Genomic DNA, 27,510 nt, shown 5'->3' on the forward strand with positions numbered 1-27,510 from the left:
CGGAATAAAAAAATATTAATAATAAAATCCTCCCCTCCCCTCCCCGTCTTGTGAGTTGCGATTTCTTTGCTAAAGCAGCTGAATAATTTAAAATGTAAAAGTTTTAAAGTGTATGTTCCGCCCTCTGGGGGAAGTTACCATTGCATGTTGTGGCTAGCCTGTTTGTGAGGGTATTTTGAATTAATAAAAATTATTTATTCTTATTTATTTCTTCTTTTTCCCTAAAATATGGTTATGAAAGTTATCGAAATTATACCTTTTTTCATTTAATGATCGAAAATTTAATTTTAAGTTCCCTCTCAAAAAAGCGTCAGTAATTTATTTAATATTACTGTGTAGTAACCATTTTTTGAATTGAACTTATATCATCGAAATCTAGATTCTAAACCTAATGGCAAAGTTGATGGCATGTATCAATGATGTGGTGGTTCCCGGTGACGTGCTATTTGAACTGGAGAATGCTGATTTTGAGAAGATTGTGCTTGGGCCAGGTATACGGAGAGATTCTAACAAAGTTTATATCACAAAGTCCGGTATTTTAAAACAGAGGAATCAAAATGTTTACTGGGTAGAAGGTCACCAGAAAAAAGTAGGAAGCTTATTTTTTTATTTTGCTGTCAAATTTAGTTTCATTAATTTTTAGATCTATTTCATTATTATTTGTTGCTATATTAGGATTACTGTTTTTCATTCAAATCCATGAACAAAATGGTTTTAACAGAAAGAATGCGTAATATAAAGATATACATTCATTAGTGAAACTATAAATTCTACTCAGTCGGATTGCTAAACGGCTCCCATGTTATCTTTAACAACATAGATATAGAAAGTCAGCCTTCTGAATTACTTCTACCCCATGACAGTGTACCTAGCGGTATGGTAGTTTCACCAGTGATACTATCCTATCTTTATTAATGTAATTATAATTATGGTACTGATTTTAGTTAATAATATTAATTATGATATAAATAATTAATAAATAATTGAATCTCTTTAAAAGTTACAGCTGACAGTTACAGGCTCCGCAAAAACGATAAGTGTTTGCCTTTTATTTACATGATTGTTATTTTATATTGTACTTAATACGTAGTCATATAGTTATAGTTACGCTGGTTATTTTTTATTTTTAATTTAGATAAAGAGTTTTTGTGGATTTTACTTACGATAGGTAAAACCGTTATTTCGTTCCATTTTTGTAGCCATTGTTTTTGGATATAGTGGTAGGGAATTCAAATTTTTTAATTGAGGTAGCTAGGTAGCTCTAACGCATAATTATATAGTAATACGCTTCACTGTTTCTATTTAATAGTTTCTATTCAAATACTATTGATATTTAATTTATTGATTTTATTAATTTAAACTACCATGCCCCAGACTAGAGCAGCAAAGCAACGGGCACAAAGTGGCAGGAGTGCTGTGAATCGGGGGAGAACTGAGGGGGGCAATTCTCCAACGCATCACAGCCTAAAGAAATGTGCAACTTGTGAAATGTTTGCCGAACTCTCTGGAACGGAACATGATATTGCCATGGGGGATGTCTTTGTGTGTGCGCGATGTAAGGAGTGTAAGGAAATCAGGCGACAACTCAGCGTTGTTATGGGCTTATATGAGAGTTTGAGGGACAGGGTGGATGCCCTCGAAAGATCTAAATTGAGGGGCCCATCAGGCTCTCAGCTGCCCACCTCAACGCCAGAGCTCACTCCTGGGCATCGGGCAACACGGCGGCAATCTCCAAAGCAGAATGCGCTGGTCCCAAAGGAACTAGTTATTGTTGGTGACTCTATTGTCAGGGAGACGGGGAATATATTTTGTAAAAAGGATAGGTGGAACAGGACCAGGGTATGTCTGCCAGGGGCAAAGGTTGATGACGTTGTAGAGCGGATATCATCTTTCAAGGGCACAAAAGGTGATATAGTTGTACACGTTGGTACTAATGATATTAAGAGTAGGAGACCGGCGGAATTACTCAACAAGTACAGGTCACTGTTGAAAAAAAGCCGTGAAATAGGGTTGAATTTGAAAGTGTCTGCAATTCTGCCCAGACACGATAGGAGGGAGTACATGATGAGAGCCTTGTCGATCAATTCGGCCCTGGAAAGATTGTGCAAGGCTCAAGGGATAGAATTTTTTTCAGCCTGGACTGTACTTGTTAACAGGAGAGATTGCTTCTACAGGGATGGGATACACTTAAATAGAAAGGGTGCAAGAATATTTGCTGATGCTATCGAGGCAGTGTTAGGTGGGTCGGAAAACTGCTAGTTTGGGGGGATACAAAGACTAATAGTTTAACAGTAACCGCAGGCAGAGGTGAAGGTGATTCTTGCACAACTTCTATTAGAATAAGAAGCGACCTGGAGCGAGGGGTGTTGGGGGTTTCAGGGACGGATGGCAGTCATCATGGAATAGTTGGGTATATGGGATGTGTTAGGGTAACAGGGAATAGGCATAGGAGCATGTATGCTTGCATGTATACCAATGCTAGAAGTATAGTAAATAAATTTGATGAATTTGAAGTGTTGGTCAAGACATCAAAGGCGGATATTGTTGGGATAGCAGAGACGTGGTGTCACAAAGATATAAGGAATGCAGAACTGGAATTTGGGGAGTACAATGTGTACAGAAAGGATAGACAGGACAGAAAGGGAGGGGGTGTTATGCTGTTAATTAAGAAAAACATAAAATCAAAGGAAGTGCACCCAGTTAATATAGATGAACAGTGCTCTGTTGAGTCAGTTTGGTGTGAGATAAGCACTGCGAAAGGAAAAATAAGAGTAGGAGTGTGTTATAGGCCTAATGACTTGAATGAGTACAATGAACAATTGTACAGAGAAATAGAGTGGGCCAGTAAATCAGAATGTCTTATAATGGGGGATTTTAACTTCCCAGATATTGACTGGAACTTGTGGGTTGGGCACTCACACACTAGTCAGACTTTTGTGGAGTTATTGGATGATTGTTTTCTGCAGCAGCATGTTCGAGAGGCAACCAGAGAAAGTAACACTCTTGATCTGGTTATCAGCAGTGATCATTCGTGTATTAAGAATTTGCAGATAAAGGAACCACTAGGTGGCAGTGATCACAGTGTGCTGAAGTGGGATTTACTCAAAGAGGTAACTACCGTCAGGGGTAAAGGAAAGGGTTTTTGCTTCCGTAAAGGGGAGTACAGTGGTCTCAGACAGTTTTTAAATTCTGTACAGTGGGATCAACTGACGATGTTACAAACAGTAAATTCTAAGTGGGAAGCATTCAAAGAATTAATCGTGGAAGCTACTAGACTTTATATACCGATTAAGAAATATCGTTCAAGGTTTAGGCCTAAATGGTTATCAAATGAACTAATGAGACTCGTGACAGAGAAGAAAAATGCATGGGATGCATATAAATTATCAGGCGACGCAGAAGCCTGTAGCAGATATAAGCTAGTCTGTAATCAGGTCACAAAGGAGGTTCGGCAGGCAAAGGCGGATTACGAGAAATCTTTGGCAAAAGATGCTAAGAAAAACAGCAAGGATTTCTTTACTTATATAAACTCTAAAAGGAAGGGGATGAATATGATTGGACCACTTGACATTGATGGTTCGACTGTTGATGATCCTGCTCAGATAGCAAACAAACTGAATGAGTATTTTGCATCTACATTCACACGTGAGGAATTATTACAATTTGAAAATGGAAGAAGGTTATCAAATTGTAGCAGTGTGCTTAATGATTTTGTAATAACTGAGAGCAAAGTGGAGGAGAAATTGTTGAAGTTAAACATAAGAAAGGCACCTGGGGTGGATGGGATCTATCCAGTTATTTTAAAGGAGGCGGCAAAGCAACTAAGCAAACCCTTAGCCATAATTATGAGAGCATCCTTGGACTCAGGGGAGGTTCCCACGGACTGGAGATGTGCAAATGTGTCCCCAATTCACAAAGGTGGATCGAAGGGTGACACGAGTAATTACAGACCAGTTAGTTTAACTTCTGTTCCGGGTAAAATAATGGAGTCGCTGGTTAAAGATGCATTGCAGGATCATCTAGACAAGACTGCAGCGATAACTCAAACACAGCATGGGTTTGTTAAGGGAAAGTCTTGTCTGACAAATTTGATTGGTTATTATGATGTGGTCACAAAGGAACTGGATGCAAAAAATAATTTTGATATCATATACTTGGATTTCAGGAAAGCTTTTGACACTGTTGCGCATGGAAGACTACTGTACAAATTGGAGCAGAATGGTATTAAGGGTAAGTTGCTACAATGGATAAAAGGATGGTTAAGTGGGAGAAGACAGAGGGTGGTAATCAATGGGTGCTGCTCTTCGTGGACTAATGTTATTAGTGGAGTCCCACAGGGTTCGGTGTTGGGTCCACTGTTGTTTTGTGTATTTATCAATGATATTGATGAAGGTATATCAGGCTTAATGTCGAAGTTTGCAGATGACACAAAGGTTGGCAGGGTTGTTAATGACAGTAATGGCAGTGTGCTACTGCAACAGGATCTAGATAATTTGGGCAGATGGGCTAAGAAGTGGCAACTGAAGTTCAACCTTGACAAATGCAAAGTACTGCATATGGGTAGAAATAACCCCAGAGAAACGTACCAACTGTGTGGTACTACACTTAAGGTGGTAGAAAATGAAAAAGACCTGGGAGTAATTGTGCAGTCAGATATGAAGTTTTCTGAGCAGTGCAGACAGGCTGCTAGGGCGGGTCATGGGGTTTTGTCAATGATATATAGGAATTTTGCTAGCAGGGAAAAGGAGGTGATTGTCCCTCTGTATAAGGCAATGGTCAGGCCACGCCTTGAGTACTGCGTACAGGTCTGGAGGCCTCATTTTAGGAAGGATGTAGATTTGCTTGAGCGTGTACAGAGAAGAGCAACACGATTGGTGAGGGGAATGAAGGGATCCTCTTACCAAGAGAGGCTTAAGTTCTGCAAATTGCAGTGGCTGGAGACTAGGCACCTGCGCGGTGATCTGATTGAGGTCTATAAGGCCTTGAATGGGTTGAGCACGCTGAATTCTGATGGGATCCTTCCACTTGTTCAGATTACCAACCTACGGGGACATAAGTTCAAATTAAGAAAGGACAGATGTAGAATAGATGTGCGGAAATTTGCCTTTAGCCAGCGGGTGGTTAATTGCTGGAACAAACTTCCATCTGTCGTTGTAGAAGTTGATAGGTTAAATAAATTTAAGGAGGAACTGGACAGGCATTTGGAGGGAATGGTGTGATTTTTTTTTTTTTTTTTTTTTGGCTGATGCTGCATAAGCTCCTACACTTGCTTTCTTGCATCATGTGCCACTACTACTACTACTACTACTACTACTACTATTGTTGAATTATATGGGGGACTATCCTGGTACATTTCTTTTCCTGCCAGCAGGATTTTGTAAATGCTGTTACCACAGCATTTCTCTATTTTTAAAAAGAAGTGACAGTGATAAAAGGTTAATATAATATAATGTTTTAATGGCATATTTCCCAGTTTATTTTTATTGAAATACTTGAAATGATAGCACTTATAGAAAGATTAGAATCTCTTTATTACTAATGGTAATAGTAATAAATAGATTGTAATTAATATCTATTACTTACTAAAAAATTCTGCACTTCACTGATATTTTCTCCTCTGTGTCTTCAGTTATTGCAACTACAGTACCACCACCACCACCACTTATATCTGCCTATGGCAGATATAAGTTAATCTGTAATCAGGTCACAAAGGAGGTTCGGCAGGCGAAGGCAGATTACGAGAAATCCTTGGCAAAAGATGCTAAGAAAAACAGCAAGGATTTCTTTACTTATATAAACTCTAAAAGGGAGGGGATGAGTCTGATTGGTCCACTTGACATCGATGGTTCGACTGTTGATGATCCTGCTCAGATAGCAAACAAACTGAATGAGTATTTTGCATCTACATTCACACGTGAGGAATTATTAAGGTTTGAAAATGGCAGAAGGTTATCAAATTGTAGCAGGGTGCTTAATGATCTTGTAATAACTGAGAGCAAAGTGGAAGAGAAATTGTTGAAGTTAAACGTAAGAAAAGCACCTGGGGTGGATGGGATCTATCCAGTTATATTAAAGGAGGCGGCAAGGCAACTAAGCAAACCCTTAGCCATAATTATGAGAGCATCCTTGGACTCAGGGGAGGTTCCCACGGACTGGAGATGTGCAAATGTATCCCCAATTCACAAAGGGTGACACGAGTAATTACAGACCAGTTAGTTTAACTTCTGTTCCGGGTAAAATAATGGAGTCGCTGGTTAAAGATGCATTGCAGGATCATCTAGACAAGACTGCAGCAATAATTCAGACACAGCATGGGTTTGTTAAGGGAAAGTCTTGTCTGACAAATTTGATAGGATATTATGATGTGGTTACAAAGGAACTGGATGCAAAAAACAATTTTGATATCATATATTTGGATTTCAGGAAAGCTTTTGACACTGTTGCGCATGGAAGACTATTGTACAAATTGGAGCAGAATGGTATTAAGGGTAAGTTGCTACAATGGATAAAAGGATGGTTAAGTGCGAGAAGGCAGAGGGTGGTAATCAATGGGTGCTGCTCTTCTTGGACTAATGTTATTAGTGGAGTCCCACAGGGTTCGGTGTTAGGTCCACTGTTGTTTTGTATATTTATCAATGATATTGACGAAGGTATATCAGGCTTAATGTCGAAGTTTGCAGCTGATACAAAGGTTGGCAGGGTTGTTAATGACAGTAATGGCAGTGTGCTAGTGCAACAGGATCTAGATAATTTGGGCAGATGGGCTAAGAAGTGGCAACTGAAGTTTAACCTTGACAAATGCAAAGTACTGCATATGGGTAGAAATAACCCCAGAGAAACGTACTAACTGTGTGGTACTACACTTAAGGTGGTAGAAAATGAAAAAGACCTGAGAGTAATTGTGCAGTCAGATATGAAGTTCTCTGAGCAATGCAGACAAGCTGCCAGGGCAGGTCATGGGGTTTTGTCAATGATATATAGGAATTTTGCTAGCAGGGAAAAGGAGGTGATTATCCCTCTGTATAAGGCAATGGTCAGGCCACGCCTTGAGTACTGCGTACAGGTCTGGAGACCTCATTTTAGGAAGGATGTAGATTTACTTGAGCGGGTACAGAAAAGGGCAACAAGATTGGTGAGGGGAATGAAGGGATCCTCTTACCAAGAGAGGCTTAAGTTCTGCAAATTGCAGCGGCTGGAGACTAGGCACCTGCGTGGTGATCTGATTGAGGTATATAAGGCCTTGAATGGGTTGAGCACGTTGAATTCTGTTGGGATCCTTCCACGTGTTCAGATTACGAATCTAAGGGGGCATAAATTCAAATTAAGAAAAGACAGATGTAGAATAGATGTGCGGAAATTTGCCTTTAGCCAGCGGGTGGTTAATTGCTGGAACAAACTTCCATCTGTCGTTGTGGAAGTTGATAGCTTGAATAAATTTAAGGAGGAACTGGACAGGCATTTGGAGGGAATGGTGTGTTTTTTTTTTTTTTGGCTGATGCTGCATAAGCTCATACATTTGCTTTCTTGCATCACATGCCACTACTACTACCTCAGTAATACCAAAAGACCAGATTGACCAACTGCAAACAGAGATAAGAGTTTGTTCTATCTTCCTGAAATTGTTTTATGCATTTTGCAGCGAACTTTTTATGCCTCTTTTACTTTCAGACAGTGTTTCTTCCATAGGTAAGACGTAATATTTGAAGGCACCTGTCAGTGAAAATTAAAAGTAAGTCTAACATAATCTAACCTATAATTGTAAATAAATATACACTCATTAGATTATGTTAAATTTTGTAACTTATAAATAAGTCTAGCAGTAGGATAATAGATTATACCAATTTGAATATCAAGTTGCACAGTGTACCTGTATCTAAATACTTGAAATGAAAGTACTTACTTGTGTAAGGTTTAGAAGCTATCTATTAATAATAGTCAAAAAATCATTTTTTAGGTTTTTTGAACAGTATTAGTCATAAATAGATTCAAAACTTTACACAGGTGAAATGCTTTAATTTTATGTATTTAGACAAAAGGTTAATCTGCCATTTATTTAAGAAATTAGACAATGGCTAAATGGCAGATTAACTTTTTTGCAGAATCCCATCAGCATTGAACTTGCTTGATCCATTCAAAGCCTTAAACACCTCAATCAAGTCATCTTGCAGGTGCCTAGTCTCCAAGAAAGGCTTCACTTCTGCAATTTGCAGAAGTGAAGCCTTTTAAGAAGTGAATGGTACAATCACTTCCTTACCCCTGCTAGCAAAATACCTATATATTATTGGCAAAACTCCATCCATTAGCTGTCCTGGCAGCCTGTCTGGACTTCTCAGAAAAGATCATATCTGACTACACAGTTACCCCCAGCTCCTTTTCATTTTCCACTAACCTGAGTACTACACAATTGGTATGTTACTCTATAGTTATTGCTACCCATATGCAGTTCTTTGCATTTCTCAATGTTAAACTTCAATTGCCATTTCTCTGCACATCTGCCTAACTTTTCTAAATCTTTTTGCAGTAGCATAGCATCATTCCTGCCATTAACCACTCTGCCAATCTTTTTATCATTTGCAAACTTAGACATTAAGCCTGATAAGCCTTCAACAATATCATTGATAAATATAGAAAACAATCAACCCAACACTGGAGGACTCCACTAATAACGTTAGTCCACAAAGAGCATGTCCATTGATTACCACTTGCTGTTTTCTCCCATTCCACCATCCCATTATCCATAGCAGCAACTTGCCCTTAATGCCACACTGCTCGAGTTTGTACAGCAGTCTTTTATGTGCAACAGAATCAAAAGCTTTCCTGAAATCCAAGTATATGTTATCAAAATTATTTTTTGCATCCGGTTCCTTTGTGACCACATTGTAGTATCCAATCAAATTTCTCAGACAAGATTTACCCTTAATAAATGCATGCTGTTGGAAGAAGTGTAATTGCAGAGAAGTTGACTAGATGCTACAATTATACTTTTAACCTAACAGGTATGTAATTACTCTTATCACCCTTTGTTTCTCCTTTGGGAATTGGGGATACATTCACACATATCCAGTCTGCAGGACCCCCCCCCCCTCCAGAATCCAAGGACGCTCTCATAATTATGGCTAAGGGTTTGCTTACTTCCTTCACAGATTGTCTTGGCGCATTATAGGCTTAGTAGCTAATGCACCAAAAAAATCCAAACAAACAAACAAACTTCCTTCACTGCATCCCATAATATAATTGGATAGATCCAGTGGCATAGCCTGGATTTTTTGTCAGCAGGTACATTCACAAAAAAAGATGCCAATTACAATTCACACAAAAAAGGTGCTCTTTGCATTCTAAAAAAGCACTACAATACTAGATTTTGGCATCAGGAGGGTACAATGTACCTGCTGACCCTACTCTGGCTACACCACTGGATGGATCCTGTACACCCCATGTGCCCTTCTTATGTTTAACTTAAACAATTTGTCTTTTACTTTGCTCTCTGTTATTACAAAATCATTTAGCTCTCTGTTAGAGTGTGACAAACTTCTGGCATACAAAGAAATGCCCATATGTGAATGTAGATGCAGAATACTCATTCAGTTTGTCAACAACTTGAGCAATACCATTAACAGTTGGACCAACAATATCAAATGGACCAATTTGATTCATCCCCTTTCTAGTGTTTGCATAAGCAAAGAAGTCTTTGCTATTTTTCTCTGCATCCTTTGCCGAAGATTTCTCATAGTCAGCCTTCCCTTGCTTAACCTTCTTTTTGACTTGATTACACGTTAGTTTATACCTATCATCGGCTTCTCTGTTGTGTGATAATTTATATCCATCCAATGCATTTTTCTACTCAGCCACAAGTCACATCAGTTCATCTGACATCAGTTTAGGCTTTTACCTTGAAGAGTATATCTTAGTGGATATGAAAAGCCTAGTAGCTTCTCGGATTAATTCCTTGAATGCTTCCCATTTAGAATTTTCTGATGGTAACGTCATCAATTGGTCCCACTATATAGAATTTAAAAACTGTCTGAGACCACTGTAATTACTTTACAAAAAGCAAAAACCCTTCCCTTTCCCTTGATGGTAGTTACATCTTTAAGTAAATCCCAAGTCAGTACACTGTGATCACTGCCACCATTGATTCTTTTATTTGCAGATTATTCTTGCATGAATATTCATTTCTGATAATCAGATCGAGTATTACTCCCCATTGTTTTCTGTGTAACATGTTGCTGTAGAAAACAGTCATCCAATAAACCCACAAATGTTTTGCTAGTCTGTGAGTGACAAACTCACTAGTTCCAGTCAATATCTGAAAAGTTAAATTCCCCCATTATAAGACATTCTGATTTACTGGCCACACTGAGTTTTTTTGTGTGGTTGTTTGTTATACTCATCAGATTCATTAGGTCTTTGACACACTCATTTGTGTTTTGATATTCAAGTGCGTATATATGACTCAACATTGCACTGGCCACCCATGTCAACTGGATGCACTGCCTTAAATTTTATGTGCTTCTTCACTAAGAGCATGACCCCTTCCCCCTCCTATCCTGTCTATTCTTTCTCTATACATTGTACTCTCCATACTCAAATTCTGCATCCTTTTTATCTTAGTGACACCACATCTCTGATAACTCACAAATTGTTTACATTTGATGGCATGACCAGTACTTCAAATTCATCAAATTACTTTACTATGCCCCTAGCATCGGTGTGCATGCAAATATACATCCTTCTGTTCTTACTCTTAGTTACCCTTTCGCAGTCCATGTATTTACTTAGCAATAACAGAGGCATATGATGCATCAGCAAAAAAAAAAAAAACCTTCCCATTTCACCCATCTATTTGCTCCAAATGTTTGTTCAGTTCTGCCTTAAATTTATTTAAGCTGTCAACTTCTACCATGACAGATGGAAGTTTGTTCCAGCAATCAACTACCTGCTGGCTAAAGGCAAACTTCCACACATCTATTCTACAACTGTCTTTCCTCAATTTGAATTTATGTCTCCACAGGCTATTAATCTGAGCAAGAGGAAGAATCCCATCAGCATTGAGCATGCTCAAGCCATTCAAGGCCTTATACACTTCAATCAGATCATCTCGCAGGTGCCTAGTCTCCAGACACGGTAATATGCAAAACTTAAGCTTTTATTCATAAGAGCTTTGCGAAATTCGTTCTATTCACTAATTCCATTCACCTTTTGTTCCATGGCGCCTCCGTAGCCAGGTGGGAAGGAGCAGCAGTGCTAGCACATGCTTCTTGATTAGACCGGGGTTCGAGCCCGTCATCCACCAAATACGGAGGATGCGGAAAGGTCAGGGAATGACAACCGCATATTCCCCGAGCAATATGGCCTTAGTTGCTAATGCTCCCAATAACAAGCATTCCCTTTTGTTCCATTCATTAATCTTGTTGCCCTTCTCTGTACTCATTCCAGCACCTCTACATCCTTCCTAAAATGAGGCCTCCAGACCACAGGACTCAAGGCGCGCGCGCGCGCGCACACACACACACACACACACACACACACACACACACACACACAAAGGCATCCCCCCCCCCCTCGGCAATATCTTGTTTCGTTCCAGATAGATCTGCAAACATTAGAAGCAACAAAAATCCAAAAATGAATAATTCGAAACGTCAGTAATCTGAACAAGCCAGCATTTATTTTATTTTTTTATGCTGGTACCATAAAATAATTACAGTGGGCACCGGTTATTCTGATCACATTCGCAAATTTAATTTTGATTCTAATAAGTGAAAATCGGAGAAATCTTCAGGCTATAAAAATAAAGACATAAGACACCAATTTACAATTTTATTACCTTACCAACAATCAACAAACTGAATGCTATCCAACTGAAAATTGAAAAAAGTAAGAGAGCTGGCAATAATGAAATGAAGTTCGAAAATGGTGCAGCAAAAAATAAGTAATTGCTTTCATTAAAGGCCTATACATATGTGTTATTTTGGCTGGAAGTTTTGTTTGTTTTGATACCTATGAATAAAAATACATAAGTATAACGTAGTGTTTTTATTTCTAAACTTACTGAACCTTTTTTTTTAGTCTCAAGAACAGTATTTTTGATAAGTTCGAAAATCTGAATAAATTGGAACTACCCCCAGTCCAAATTAGTTCAGAATATATCGAAGCTCTACTGTAATTAAAAATGTAATTAAAAATACTACACTAAACAAATATAAGTAATGCATTAATAACACTATGCACTGTTTTATTTTTTATGCTATGACATTTGTGTTAATAATTATATATAATTAAAATTCAAATGTTCTTGTCAATACAAAAAAATGGAGGCAAAGTCAATGTGGTTATAAACAATAACTAACAAATTCACCAATGTAATCAGAGTATTGCAAATAATAAGTACACTTCTAATTCTAAATGCAGTAACAACCCTACTCCAATTTACCAGTTACACAGCAGTGATACTACTACGCTACTAATTTTGCATTATATGTATTAGGCTGTACCATTACTCTTCAGTCATAAGTTAATTATAATATGTAATTGAATTATCCAACTAATGCCAACTTATGTGATTCAAAGAATTTAGAGCTACCTATTTACCACAATTAAAAAATCAGAATTCCTCCACCATCCACTCTATAATACTCCAATAATGGTGGCTAGATTTGAGTGATTATAGCTTCTATGTATATTAAATAGTAACCTACAAAATCTATAGCTGAATTAAAAATAAATTAACGAGCATGACTAGGTCTATAACGCTACCTATAGAATATGATTTAATATGACACTTAGATCAATAAAACAGCAAAAAAGTTTTCAAGAACTTATCCATTTCCAGGATATAAATTCTTTGACTAGCATATGGATACTCTTGTCCCTGAGTGATATCAGGGTGAACATATTCACAAGTACCACCTTTGAAGTGAAAGGGATCATAGAGTGAATAATTAAGGCAACTGAGATAAGTTGGCAGTTGTGGAGACTGATATTTAATGTTATATCAGTAAAAGTGAGTAGGAGTTTGTAGATTGTGGGTGGAAATATACGTTATTGAGATTGGAACTGAGACCATGTATGGTTATGAAATGAATGAGGATATTTTTGTAAAGTTTAGATGTTTTTTCAGATAAATTTTCTCTATTACTTTGATGCAGTGTAGATGGGGGTGGACGTGTAAGATTTAAATGTTCAGATATGGTGTACCAGAAATAGAGGCAGCGAGATTATGCACTAGCTGATCAGTATGCCTCATAGGGCATTACTGATGAGTTCAGTCCAGTAGACTAACAGTTCTGAGCAGTGCAGACAGTCTGCAAGAGTAGCCTGTGGTGTCTTGTCAATGATATACAGGAATTTTTCTAGCAGGGATAAGGAGGTGATTATCCCCTTGTATAAGGCAATGGTCAGACCACACATTGAGTACTGTATACAGTTCTGGAGGCCTCATTTTAAGGAGGATGTAGAGCTGTTGGAATGAGTACAGAGAAGAGCAACAAGATTAGTGAATGGAACAAAGGGTTGCTCTTACGAAAAAAGGCTTAAGTTTTACAAATTACGGTGTCTGGAGACTAGGCACCTGCGAGGTGATCTGATTGAGGTGTATAAAGCCTTGAATGGTTTGAGCATGCTCAATGCTGATAGGATTCTTCCTCTTGCTCAGAATAATTGCCTGAGAGGGCATAAATTCAAATTGAGGAAATTTGTAGGATAGATGTGCAGAAGTTTGCTTTAGCCAGCAGGTGGTTGATTGCTGGAACAAACTTCCATCTTTTGTTGTAGAAAGTTGATAGCTTAAATAGATTCAAGGCAGGACTTGACAAACATTTGGAGCTAGTGGATGGATGAAATAAGTTTTTTTGGCTGATGCTATATAAGCTTGCTTTTTTGCATCAAGTGCCTTTGCTAATTACTAATTAATGCTAACAGGCCTACTTGCTTACAAAAACCATTTTAAATAGTTTATGTAAACAGGCCATAATTGCTCAGCATAATCTCAAAAGATACTTGTACTGCATGATAGGAGAGATGGAGCTTTCCTCATTTAACATGACATTCAAACAAATGTGTTTGAAAGTCATTGTGAAAGCAACACAGTGCATCCAGTTAACATTAGTGGACAGTGCAGTGTTGAGTCAGTTTGGTGTGACATAAGCACTGGGAAAGAAAAAAGTTGAGTAGGAGTGTGTTATAGGCCTAATGAATGATGAGTTCCCCGCTCATGTCAACTGGACGCACTTCCTTAGATTTTGTGTTTCTTAACTAACAGCATCACCTCTCTTCCCTTTCCATCCTGTCTATCCTTTCTGTATGCACTGTACTCCCCAAATTCCAATTGTGCATTAATTCTCTGTGTGACACCATGTCTCTGATATCCCAACAATATCCACCTTTCATGTCTTCACTAGCACCTCAAATTCATCAAATTTATTTACTATACTCCTAGCATTTGTGTACATGCAAGTATACATGCATCTGTTCTTAATCTTAGTTACCCTAATACAACCCATGTATTTATTTGTTCCATAATGACTCCCAGCAGTCCTTGAAAATTCCAGCACCTTGCTTTCCAAGCTTCTGCTCATTCCAATAGAAGCAGTGCAAGAATCACTTTCAGCTCTGCCTCTGGCTATTGTTAATCTCTTAGTCTGTGAATCACCCCAAGCTAACAGTTTTCCAACACACCTAACACTGCCTCGATAGCATCAGCAAATATTCTTGCACCCTTTCTATTTAAGTGTATCCCATCCCTGTAGAAACAATCACTGCCGTTAACAAGCACAGACCGTGCTGAGAAATATTCTACCCCATGAGCCTTGCACAATTTTTCCAGGGCTGAATTGATTGACAAGGCTCTCATCATATACTCCCTCCTATTCTGTCTGGACAGAATTGCAGAAGCCTTCAAATTTAACCCTAACGCGTTAATTTTTTTCAACATTGACCTGTATTTGTTAAGTAAGTCCGCAAATCTCCTACTCTTAATGTCATTAGTGCTAATGTGTACAACAATATCAGTCTTTGTGCCCTTAAAAGATGATATCTGCTCGACAACATTATCAACTTTTGCCCCTGGTTGACATACCCTGGTTCTATTCCACCTATCCTTTTTGCACAATATATTTCCTGTCTCCCTGACAATAGTCACCGACAATAACTAGCTCCTGTGGGACCAGCTCATTCTGTCCTGAAGGTTGCTGCTGTGTTGCCTGATACACAAGAGTGAGCTCTGGCTTTGAGTTGGGCAGCTAAGAGTTTGATGGGCCCCCATTTTAATTGCTTCGAGGGCATCTACCCTACTCTTCAAACACTTATAGATGCCCATCAGAACACTGAGTTGGTGCCGAATTTATTGACATAAGGTATAACGATATACGCTATCAAATTATGCTGTACTGTAACAATCACAATGTTAAATTAGTTATATCTTTAGCTAAATACAAGATATACAGGAACTCCCCAACTCACGTAAGGGTTGCATTCCGCGGAACGCTATGTAAGTCGAAATTTCCCCCATGCTTGTGCAGCACTCGCAACTGTGCTCGCTGAATTGATTGAATAAAAAAATAAATGTTTGACGAACATGTAAATAGAATTATTTATTGTATTTATTCAATTTTTTATCTCGTGCAGGAAAAAATTACAAAAGCATGCAATTTAAAAATTATCAAAAAAGAGAGAAGACAGGCATAACGTCAGTAAGTTTTACCTCTCGAGCATCATTACCAGAATTGACATCTTCAGCTGAGGACGCCACTGCGGAGGTCGAGGGCTGTGGAGATTTAGAAGGGATCGGCCACTCAACTTTACGAAAGAACATATTAATGGATGACTCGATGGTGGCTTTTTTTTTTTTCATCGTAGATTTCTTTGTAGCAAGCATATCATTCACCCCTCTGTTAACTTCTAAGAATCGTTCACTGTCAGGATCCATTTTCTCAAACCTAGCCATTGCCGATGCAATTTCATGAAATGCCATTGCAATCTCTCTGGTGATGAACCGTCTCAGTTCCTCATTTGGTTCATCTTGAGCTTCATCAGCATTTTCGATATATGCTATCGAAAATGCTGATGAAGAATACACTATCGCTGCCTGCAAGTCAATAAGTTCTTCGTTAGATAATTCCTTCTCTTCTTCCTCTATTAACTCCTCCATGTCTTTGGCATCAACTTCCAACTGAAGTAGCTCTGCAACCTTTACAATCTTATCTGTAACCTCTTCATATGATTTGTCTTTTTCAAATCCTTTGAAGCCTTTTACTTGCCATGGGCATATTTTCTTCCATGTGTCATTTAAACAGCTTTTTAGTAATTTCCACCTAGGACTTATTAATGTTTAAGATGGCATTTTAAATATTGTAAGATTTCCAAAAGTCTCTTAACATAAAATTTTTTTCATTGTCTACTGCAGACAATGCCTGAGCAAATGTTGTGCATAAAAGTATGATTTTAAATTCAAAATAACACCCTTATCCATAGGGTGGATGAGTGAAGTCGTGTTTGGTGGTAGAAATATGACTTTCACGTTCTAATTGAAACCATCTAGATGCATAGGATGTCCAGGAGAATTATCTAATAGAAGCAAAATCTTGAAAGGAACGTCCATGTCTTTACAATATTTTTCAATGTCTGGAATGAAGCAGCATTTAAACCAATCCTCAAAGAGAGATATATTGTTATCCATGCTCTCTGGTTTGATCGGAAATGTACGAGTAGGCTTTATTGATGCCCTTAAATGCACAAGGTTTTCCAGAATGGTGCACAAGCAGTGGTTTTAATCTGTATTCTCCCACTGCATTAGCCTCAAGCAAGAGCAAGGCCCTATCTTTTGATGCCTTGAAACCTAGCATTGTATTTGCTCTTTGGCAATGTATATTCAATCCGGCATTTTTTTTCAATACAGAGCAGTCTCACCAAAATTAAAAATTTGCTGTTTTCAATAGCCGCCTTCATCAATAATTTTTTCCAACACATCACAAAATTTCGCTGCAGTTGCAGAATCAGCACTGGCGACTTCACCGCATACTTTAACATTGTGGAAACCAGCGTGATGCTTGAACCTATTAAACCACCCATTGCTTGCCATGAACTTGGGTTGGGGTTCGCTGTACTTATCTTTATAAATACTTGCTTTTGCTTGAATGGTCATTAGACTCAGGGGCACTCACTTCTGAATCTGATTTTCCATCCATATTATTAACAGCTGTTCCATCTTCGACATAGCACCTGAACGCTGTTTTGTGATCACTGTTGATCTTAAGTGCGTTGATCTTTTGACATGTTCTTTTATACACTCACTGTCCTTTAAAATAGTATTCACTGTTGAAGCAGTGAGACCTAATTCCCTTGCAGTTGATGGACAAACTTTGTACTGCTTCGTACTTCTTAATCATTTTCATCTTCATTTCTAAATCAATTTTGTTTTGTTTCCTGGCACTGCCAGCACTTGCACTTTCCGTTGGTCCCTTTCCCTTCATAAATACATAAATAGGAATGAAGAGAAGTTTCTGAAAATTTGTTTTTTATTATGATTGAAGATTTCAGTGAAGGGGAACATATTTCACCATAGTAGCATAAAAACCCACACAATTACAGTTATTGGTATTATCCCAAATGCAATAAGATAAAGTTTATTACCCCTTTATAATTAGATGCACTAACAGAAAAGCCCAATAAACTGGAAATTACAAATTGTTTTTATTGTTTTTTTTGGTTTTCTAAAGCACCTCCAGAAATGTGCTTTAGAAAAATATCACAAAGGTGTTCAAAATTGATTCTTAACTATATAATATCGGTGTAGATACACCATAGTTAACCCATAAATTTGAACTACATAAGTAGTGTAAAAGGCATCGTTTTAATTGTATCTCGTATTGTGGGTGCCTTCAAAACGAGATAGCGCTCGTATTGCACTACTTCAAATAAATAACGCTTCTCTAGTAGAGAAGACTACTGTTATTTATTTTCAGAGGATACTACCACCCAGACGATCGTTTCAAAGCTATTGGGCTTCATCATCAGTGGGCGGCAAGTACCCAGGTAATACAACAAGCCATCACAGTTGCAAAGTCACTTCGCAGGTGCATTCAGTTATCAAGCAACATACCTAGGGGTTAGAAACCTTTATATTGTTACAAACTCGGGTAGTGTTGAGGAAAATCCTCACCACTGTGTGTGTGTGTGTGTGTGTGTGTGTGTGTGTGTGTGTGTGTGTGTGTCATATCAGACTGTACAATTACACTAGACCTTTTTTCATACTCCACTACCACCCAAATGGTATGGCTATGTAATTTTGGGACTACTACTGCTATCCAAATTCAGTGATTGACTCCTCAGTGTCATCAGCAAACTTAGACATTAAAATTGAAATACCAATGTTAGTGATATTAAAACAGTAATGGATCCAATGCCGATCCTCATCAAACTCATGAAGCAGTGGCCAAACCACCTTGTCTCTACCACTTAACCATCCCTTTATTCATATTAGTAACTTACCCTCTCCAATGCCACATTGCTCCAGATTATACAACAATGGTATATATGTGGTACCATATCAAAGGCTTTATTGTAATATAAGTATACAATGTCAAAATAGTTCTTTGCATCCAGTTCCTATGTAACAACTTCATAGTAGTCAATCTGATTTATGAGGTATGATTATCCCTGGCACAGAGGTTAAAGAGAAGTTCTACGGGTATTTCTTTTTTTTAGCTTCTCTTAATATAATTGGATAGATTTCATCAGTCCCAAGTGCTCTGTTAACTTTTAGCTGCAGCAATTTCTCTACATCCTTATTTTCTATTACTAGAAAATCATTTAACACCAAATCAGTATTCAGTAGACTTCTGTTGCCTCATCTCTATAAACATGAATGATGCAAAATATTTATTCAGTATATTTATCAGCAATCTGCAATGGATCGTCAATAGTCCCTGTGGACTAATATGATTCATCCCTTTCCTTCAAGTGTGTAACATATGTAAAGAATTCCTTGCAGCTTTTCTTTACATTCTTAGCCAAGGACTTCGTAATCTGCCTTAGCTTGACTAATCCTCTGAGTAACTTGTTTGCATGCTAATGTATGTATTGTAGGAATTTCTATCCTTTGACAATTTATAATCATGCAATGCATTTTATTTTTCTCTGCAACTAAACTCATCTGAAATCTACTTTGGTCTAAATCTTGAAAAATATCTTTTAATCGGTATAAAATGCTTACCGGCCTCTAAGGATACTTCTTTAACCCATTTGTCATTTACATGTTTTTTATGATATAATTTGGTTTTACCAAAAAGAGTTTAAAAAATATCTGTGACCATTATAATCAGTTTTGTAAAAACAGTATTCCTTACTTTTACCCTTAACTGTAGTTATTCCTTTGAATACAACCCATATCAATATGCAATGATCACTGCCACTTAAAAGTTCCTTAACCTGAAGATTCTGTAAATATGATGAATCATTACTGATAATCAGGTAAGAACCTTGCTTTCCCCTGTTGCCTCTCTGACATGGTGGAATAGAAAGCAGCCATCCAACAATTCAAGAAATGCTTTGCTACCGTATGAGTTGACAACTCAAAAGTTCCAGTTGATATCTAGGTTAAAATTCCCTATGATAAACCATTCTAATTTGTTGCCCCACTTTCTTTGTCTGAGTAGTTGTTTATTATATTTAATGCAGCCACAATTAGCAATAGTGGCAAATTATGCAAGGAAGCAAGCTTATACAGCAAAAAAAAAAAAAACCTTCCCATTTCACTTATCCATTCCCTCCAATAGTTTGTCTAGTTCTTCCTTGAATTTATTTAAGCTCTTGACTCCCACAATAACAGATGAATGTTTGTTCCAGCAATTAACCACATGCTGGCTAAAGGCAAATTTCCACACATCTTTCTGCAACCATCCTTCCTCAGTTTGAATATTTCCCCCCTCAGTGTGTGTGTGTGTGTGTGTGTGGTCTGAGCAAGATGGAGAATTCCATCAGCATTGAGCTTGCTCGATCCATTCAAACACCTCACTCAGGTCATCTTGCAACTGCCTAGTCTCCAGGTGCTGCAATTTGCAGAAGTAATGCCTTTCTTGGTAAGAGCATCCCTTTGTTCCCCTCATCAATCTCAGTGCCTTCTCTGTACTTGTTTCAGCAGCTCTACATCCTTCTAAAATGAGGCTCCCATATCTGTAAGCAGTACTCAAGATGTGGTCTGACCATTACCTTATACAGAGGAATAATCACCTTATCCCTGTTGGCAAAAATTATGTTTATCATTGACAAAACCCCATGAGCTACCCTGGTAGCATGTCTGCACTGCTCAGAGAACTTCATATCTGACTTCACAATTACCCCCAGTCTTTTTCATTTTCCATTATTTCTCAACATTAAACTTCAATTGCTATTTATCAGCCCATTTGTCTAACTTTTTTAGATCCTGTTGCAGTAGTATACTGTCATTAACCACCCTTTGTATCATTTGCAAACTTGAACATTAAGCATTATATAAGCATGATATAAGCCATCATAAGTAGCATTGATAAATATAGGAAACAACACCGAACCCTGGAAACTCCACTAATAACATTAGTCCATGAAGATCAATGCAATGTCCTTAGATTACCACTCTCCGTCTTCTCCACTCAACCACCCCTTTGTCCATAGCAGCAATTTGCAATTATGTCACACTGCTCCAATTGGTATTGCAGTCTTTTGTGTGCAATAGTATCACATGTTTTCCTGAAATCCAAGTATATGATATCAAAATTATTTTTTGCATCCAGTTCTTTTGTGACGACATCTTACTATCCAATCAAATTGATAAGACGAGATTTCCTCTTAACAAACCCATGCTCTGAAGTAATTGCAGCCTTGTCTAGGTTATCTTTCATTACTTCTTTTTACCAGTGACTCCATTATTTTCCCTGGAACAGAAGTTAAACTAACAGGTCTGTAATTACTTGTGTCACCTTGCAAGATTCCCCTTTAAGAATTGGTGATACATTCACACATCTGCAGTCTGTGGGGAGGGACCTCCCATGAATCCAAGGATGCTCTCATAATTATGGCTAATAGTTTGCTTACTTCCTTTGTTGCCTCCATAATATAATAGGATACATCCAGTGGTGAGCTATAGTGGGCTTGCGAGAGCCCATCGTTATGTTTTTTTTTGAAAATTTGCAAGCCCATTGTTGAGACAATCATTTATTTTTCAAATGAAATCCTGAATGCAATTATTGAGTATCCAGAGCCAAAATTACAGTGGGGTGAGCGGGGCCCCATTCCCAGCATTTTAATGGCACAATTGATCGGTTATGTATTTTAAAATTGCTTCATTTTTGATTTAATTACAGTCGGACCTCTGTTTAATGAACTTCTTTATAGCAAATTTTTTTGAACCCCCTTGATAATTAAATTTAAATAGTTTCCGTTGAACGAAGAAAATTTCCTTGTAACGAACAAATTAGGAGAGACAACTGTGCATGCATTATTCTCACCTCTGGCCTTTAGGCAATTTAGGTAATTAGAAAGTGCAAATTAAGGGTGAAAGGGATTACCATTTCACAATGTTAGGGGTGTCTGTAAAACTTCTGCAGTAGTCATATATCAAGAAGTCTTGCTAGGCAATGTGATTTCCATAGCCAGTCAGAGGATTAAGAAGATTCTCGACAAGGATTATAGCCTCTGGTCAACCTGTGTTATGGTTCCCCTTTACTCCGACAAATGGGCATATGTTTTTCGGAGAAGTGAGTGATCCTTGCCTTCCAGTAAATTTCTCCTGTCTATGTTTACATGGTCACAGTAGCTGAATACCCGTATGATTCCAACATTTTGCACTGTATTCAAAGAACTTGTGAGAGTAGCAACGTTGAGGGGAATTGAGGCAACTAAGATATTATATAAACTTGACAAAGGTGAAATGTTGGCAGATTTTGAAACTTTGTCGAGCCTTTCACTGTATAGAAAATGTTCTAAAATATAATGGCATACAGGCAATAATTAAAAAAAAAAAAAAAAAAACTATTGCTAATCTCCAAAAAACTAGCGCGATTTAAGAATGATTGCTAAAGAACATGATGTGGAGACTATAAAGATTGGTCTTGTGTTTGGGCCACAATGAGCAGCTTGTAGCTTGCGGACGGCAATTGTGGGTTGGAGGAATTATCCTGCTTTGTGCAAACATTTTGAATCAGAAGTTAAATATTCTGGATTATTAAATCGACTTTTAAATTTGAAATTTCTTAACCATTTAGCATTATGATTGACATCCTGCAGGAGCTCTCTTACCTTTCAGAAGCTTTACAGAATCACAATGGTAAAAGCATATTAATTAATTATTTGAACTATCAATGCTATTGCTAATTTGAAAAATTCTGAAGGGAATTGTGAAGCTAAAATTGAGAGCATGTTGAAGTTTGAAGAATCAAAATTGAAAGTAAAAAAATTACCTTGTGACAAGTTATTAAATGCATTGTTTTATCCTTAAAGGATAAGTTATTAATGCAACAGGGTGATTTTAAATGAAATAAAGAAAATAATGAAACCATTGAAAGAAATTTTAAACGTATGCTACCCAAATTCGTGGAATGTGAAAGAACTTTCATCTTGGTTACAAGACGGTGAAAACCGAATAAGTTTTCTGATAAAATATGAAATAAAAATTAATGATTTTAGAGATTTTGTTTGTTGAAGACAGTTTATCTTTAAAATCTAGTGAAATTCCCTTTTCAATTAAGAAAGCCAGAAATATCTTTGAAACCATTGTGATTAGCAGTGCTGAAGCTGAGTGAGCTTTCAACATAATGCATAATATTGTGACAATTAAACACGTTGCAGATTATGAGGACCATACATCTAAATGGAAAACCATTGCTTCAATTTGATGCTGATCGTTACATCAAATCATTCCTCTCTAATCATTGCTCAGCTATTGAGCAAAGCAGAAGATTAACAACAAATATTAATAAAGAAGTAAATTCTATATGGCAAATTTTAGAATAAATTTTTCTTGAATATTTGGGAAATTATTTTTTTTCATGTAATCTGTGATATATATATTTTTTTTTTTTTTTTTTGTCTACTTTTTCTAGAAAGTTTGTTTTTTATGTAATAATTGTTTATATATTGTGGAATGACTTGTGATAGTTTTTATGTGATATGGGAAATATTTCATATTATTTTTGTTCGCAATATTAAAATTTTATCATGAAAAATATGTATCCATTACATTTCCCTAGTTGTTAAAAAAAAGATGAATAAGGCAAGGCATGACGACCAGGTTTTTAAGTTTTTTTAGATAGACTTTTACACATTCACTTTTACGCATGGTTAAGGGGGTAATAAGCTGCATCTGAGCACCCCTCTAAATCCACCCATGACTCGACATATACCGGTCACGAAAAATGCGTCGCATGCTCTAATCACACTACTAGTAGTGCGAGCGTGGGAAGCGCCTCTTGTGGAAGCTGCGGATGGCATCACTTCCGTGACTGATCAAATTTACTCGGTAGAAAGTTGGAAAAACTGCGAGCCCATTGTTAAAATATTCACAGCTCACCACTGGATACATCCCATCCAACCCAGGTGTCTTTTTTATGTTTAACTTCAACAATTTCTTGTCCACTTTCCTCTCAGTTATTACAGTCATTTAGCTCTCTGTTAGAGTTTGATAAACTTCTGACATTCCCTGTCTTTGAAGAGTTCCTTGTGTGAATGTAAATGCAAAAAATTCATTCAGTTTGTCAACGATCCAAACAGGATCATCAAAAGTCAAATCACCAATATCAAGTGGAACAATTTGATTCATCCCCATCTTTCTAGCGTTTACACAAGTAAAGAAGCTTTTGCTGTTTTTCTTTGCATCCTTGCCAAAGATTTCTCATAATCTGCCTTTGCTTGTCCTTTGTGACATGATTACAGGCTTGTTTATGTCTACCATAGGCTTCTATGTCTCCTGATAGTTTATATGCATCCCATGCATTTTTCTTCTCTGCCACGAGTCTCATCAGTTCATCTGACATCTGTTTAGGCCTATTCCTTGAACAGTATTTCTTAGATAGTGAAAGGCTTAGTAGTTCAATTGTTCGTTATACTCATCAGAGTCATTAGCACTATAAAACTGCAGCCATTATCAACCCACTGCAGGATGGAAGCCTCCTCAACAATTCATGCTGAGGGAAATGGACCATAATCTACCACGCTGGTCCAGTGGCAGATCGACCGTATTTAGCAGTCAGGGGCTTGAACCCCGGTCTAACTCAGTGTGTGCTACTACAAGCACTATACAATCCCCTACTCTCATTTTTGCTTTCCCAGTGTCTATGCCACGCTGAACTGATTGAACATTGCACTGCCACCCATATCATCTGGATGTACTGCTTTAGATTTTCTGTGCTTCTTAACTAAGAGGATCCCCTCTCCTACTCCTATCATGTCTGTCCTTTTTGTATACATTGTACTACATATTCAAATTCTGCATCCCTAGATATGAGTGACTCCATCTCTGATATCCCAACGTCTGCATTCGATGTGTGAACAGCATTTTGAATTCATCAAATTTATTTACTATACTCCTAGCATTGGTGTACATGCAAGTATACATGCACCTCTTATGCATAATTATCCTAACAAAGCCCATGTATTTACTTATTTTGTGATGACTCCCAGCACTCCTTAAAATCCATAGCACCCTGCTTTCAAGCTACCACTTGTTCCAGTACAAGCAGTGGAAGAATCAGTTATTTGGGGAAATGAGACTAACTCTCACTTCTGCTTTTCCAATGTTTATGTCACACCAGGCCGACTCAACCTTTCGCTGGCCTCCTGTGTCTACCGTTTGTACTGTTTTAGTGTCTGTATGCTTTTTAACTAATAGCCGTTCTTTCTTTACATATTATTATTACCATACTCAATATTGCATCCTCATTTTGGTGACATGTTTCTGTTGTATGTCAGCATTTGATGATTTAATGCTTCAAACTTGTCAAATTTATTTAATATACTAGCATTATTATATAAGCAAGTAAATGTGCACTTGTTTGTGTTTTTAGGTTAGTAATTCTTATTCAGCTCATCTGCTGTTTCTTTGTGATCCCTTTACGCTTTTAACTTCCCCTTGATATTCTTGCACCTTTGTCTATTCAAGTGTATCCCTTCTGTATAAAAATAGTCCTGTTTTTAACAAACACTAGCCATGCTAGGAAAATTCTACCCTTGAGCCTTGCACATCTCACCCGGGCCGAATTGATCTATAAGGCTCACATCACAAACTCCCTCCTACATGTCTTTTCTTACAGAGATGGGAGGAACCCCCGGTGCCATCAGACAACTAACACAGTACACTTCTTTCAAATAATATGAAATTCTAATTCAAATAATATGAGTATAATCAAATAAATTGCTTATAATCTCCCGATTATGCTCCTGAAGCTTCTATTAGTTTTGGAAGTGTGAAGGTGCACAAATCCAGGATTCTAGTAATCCTCACTGCTGCTTGCCACTCACTCCCTAAGCATGCCATTTACCAATGGCTGGCAGCAGTTATTTAGAATTAACACCCTTGAATCTCACTCACTGACTAAAACAATATAAGGCTTTCTAGAGAGACTCAAGCAGACTGGTATACTAAAGGAGAATTATTATTAACTTTGGTGTTGGTAAAAAAAAAGGTAAAGTGCAGCCATTATCAACCCACTGCAGGATGGAAGCCTCCTCAACAATTCATGCTGAGAGAAATGGACCATAATCTGCCACGCTGATCCAGTGCAGGTTGGCAGATCGACCGTATTCAGCAGTCAGGGGCTTGAACCCCGGTCTACTCAAAGAGCGTGTGCTACTGCACTCCCGCTCCTGCCCACTCGGCTGCGGAGGCCATTCTTTGGTGTTGAGTTGGTGCTAATTATACCTCCTCCCCACCCACACACAGCCCACTCATGCATCTCAAGAAAAATGACAGTATACATCTCATTAATACAATAGCAAGTTAAGCCTATTTCTGGTTTATGGCTTTCAGAAGAATGGATTAAGTATGTGGCCTTGAGTCTAGTACCCTGTCATCATCTGCCTACCACCTTCATCTGGAAGTCGGATTTGTCAGTGATATTTTCTTGATATGGAACTATAGCAGGGAGTATTTAGGAGAGTTCCACATAAAGAACATTCATAGAAAATATTAGCAGACCAAAGAAACTTTCCATAGGAACACTTCCTTTGTGTGATTGTGAAGAAAGTAGAGAACACATTCACCAAGTTTATTGAATGCCTGAATACTGAATTCACATTACAATCCTTCACACAATATCAATGCCAGCATAGTGAAGAAACTCAGCCTGAGGATTCTGCAGAACTGCAGTTCCCTTCAATTAGGACAAGGTCAGAGTACTTTTTTTTTTTTTTTTAAAGTAATGGCCGCATGGTGCAAGAAAGCCTAGGGCTTATGCTGCACCAGCCAAAAAACTAATAATTAATAAAAGAAATGGAAATTAAACCTATCCTCCTATGTGTTTCCCTCACCCGAAGGTACTATCCAGATGATCTTTGAATTTCCCCAAACTGTCAGCCTCTACCACCCATGTAGGCAACTTTTTCCAGTAATTTATAACTCGCTGGCTAAAATAAAACTTCCTGCAGTCCAATCTAAACATCTCCCCCCCGTAACTTGAATTTATGTCTCCTAATTCTAGCATCATTTATAATCTTGAAAATTTCGTCCCCATTCATTTTACTGATGCCTCTCAGAGCCTTAAACACCTCAATCAAATCTCCTCTAGGGTGAAACCAACATATTCAAAGTCTTTCTTCATAAGGAGCCCTTTTGCCGATCTTACCAGGCGAGTTACCCGTCTTTGGACCCTTTCAAGAAGCTCGATGTCTTTCTTTAGGTGTGATCTCCACATTTGAACACAGTATTCCAAGTGTGGTCTAACAAAAGCCTTATATAATGGGATTATCACATCCCTATCTCTACTTGCAAAAGTTCAATAGATCATCAATAGGACACCATGGGCCTCCCTTGCAACCTGTTTACAATGCTTAGAGAATTTCATGTCTGACTGTATCGTAACACCCAAGTCCCTTTCTTCCAGTACTGGGTTTAGTTGAACTCCACCAAGTGAATAAGTTATTTTGGGATTACTGTTTCCCAGGTGTAATACCTTACACTTTGTTGGATTAAAGCATAGCTGCCATTTTTCTGACTATTCCTGAAGTCTATCTAGGTTTCTCTGAAGAAGCTCAGCTTGACAGTGATCATTAACTACTCTACCAATTTTAACATCATCTGCAAATTTAGACATCACGCCTTCTATCCCTTTATCAATGTCGTTTATGAAAATTAAAAGCAGCAGTGGTCCTAATACTGATCCTTGTAGAACCCCACTTCTTACATCAACCCAATCTGAGGAATAGCCATTTATCACAGCCCTCTGCCTCCTGCCCTGAAGCCATCCTGCTATCCATCTAAGGATTTTCCCAGTGATTCCAACCTGTTCCAGCTTACAAAGCAACTGCTCATATGGGACTGAGTCAAAA

The 27,510-nt window shown here is 37.8% G+C and overlaps 1 protein-coding gene across 1 annotated transcript in view; it reads left to right on the forward strand.

The window, feature by feature from the left end:
* The first annotated feature begins 263 nt into the window (after positions 1–263).
* The window catches only part of Rrp40 (exosome complex component Rrp40), a 63,420-nt gene continuing 36,173 nt past the window's right edge, over positions 264–27,510 (forward strand). Inside the window, exon 1 of the mRNA XM_090385948.1 lies at positions 264–589. Within this exon, the coding sequence (XP_090242074.1) occupies positions 392–589 (198 nt within the window). The 5' untranslated portion in view covers positions 264–391. The remainder of the gene's footprint in view (positions 590–27,510) is intronic.

The sequence above is a fragment of the Mastigoproctus giganteus genome, chromosome 12, assembly GCF_048544385.1.
Source record: "Mastigoproctus giganteus isolate SK-2022 chromosome 12, ASM4854438v1, whole genome shotgun sequence".
NCBI classification, from domain to species: domain Eukaryota; kingdom Metazoa; phylum Arthropoda; class Arachnida; order Uropygi; family Thelyphonidae; genus Mastigoproctus; species Mastigoproctus giganteus.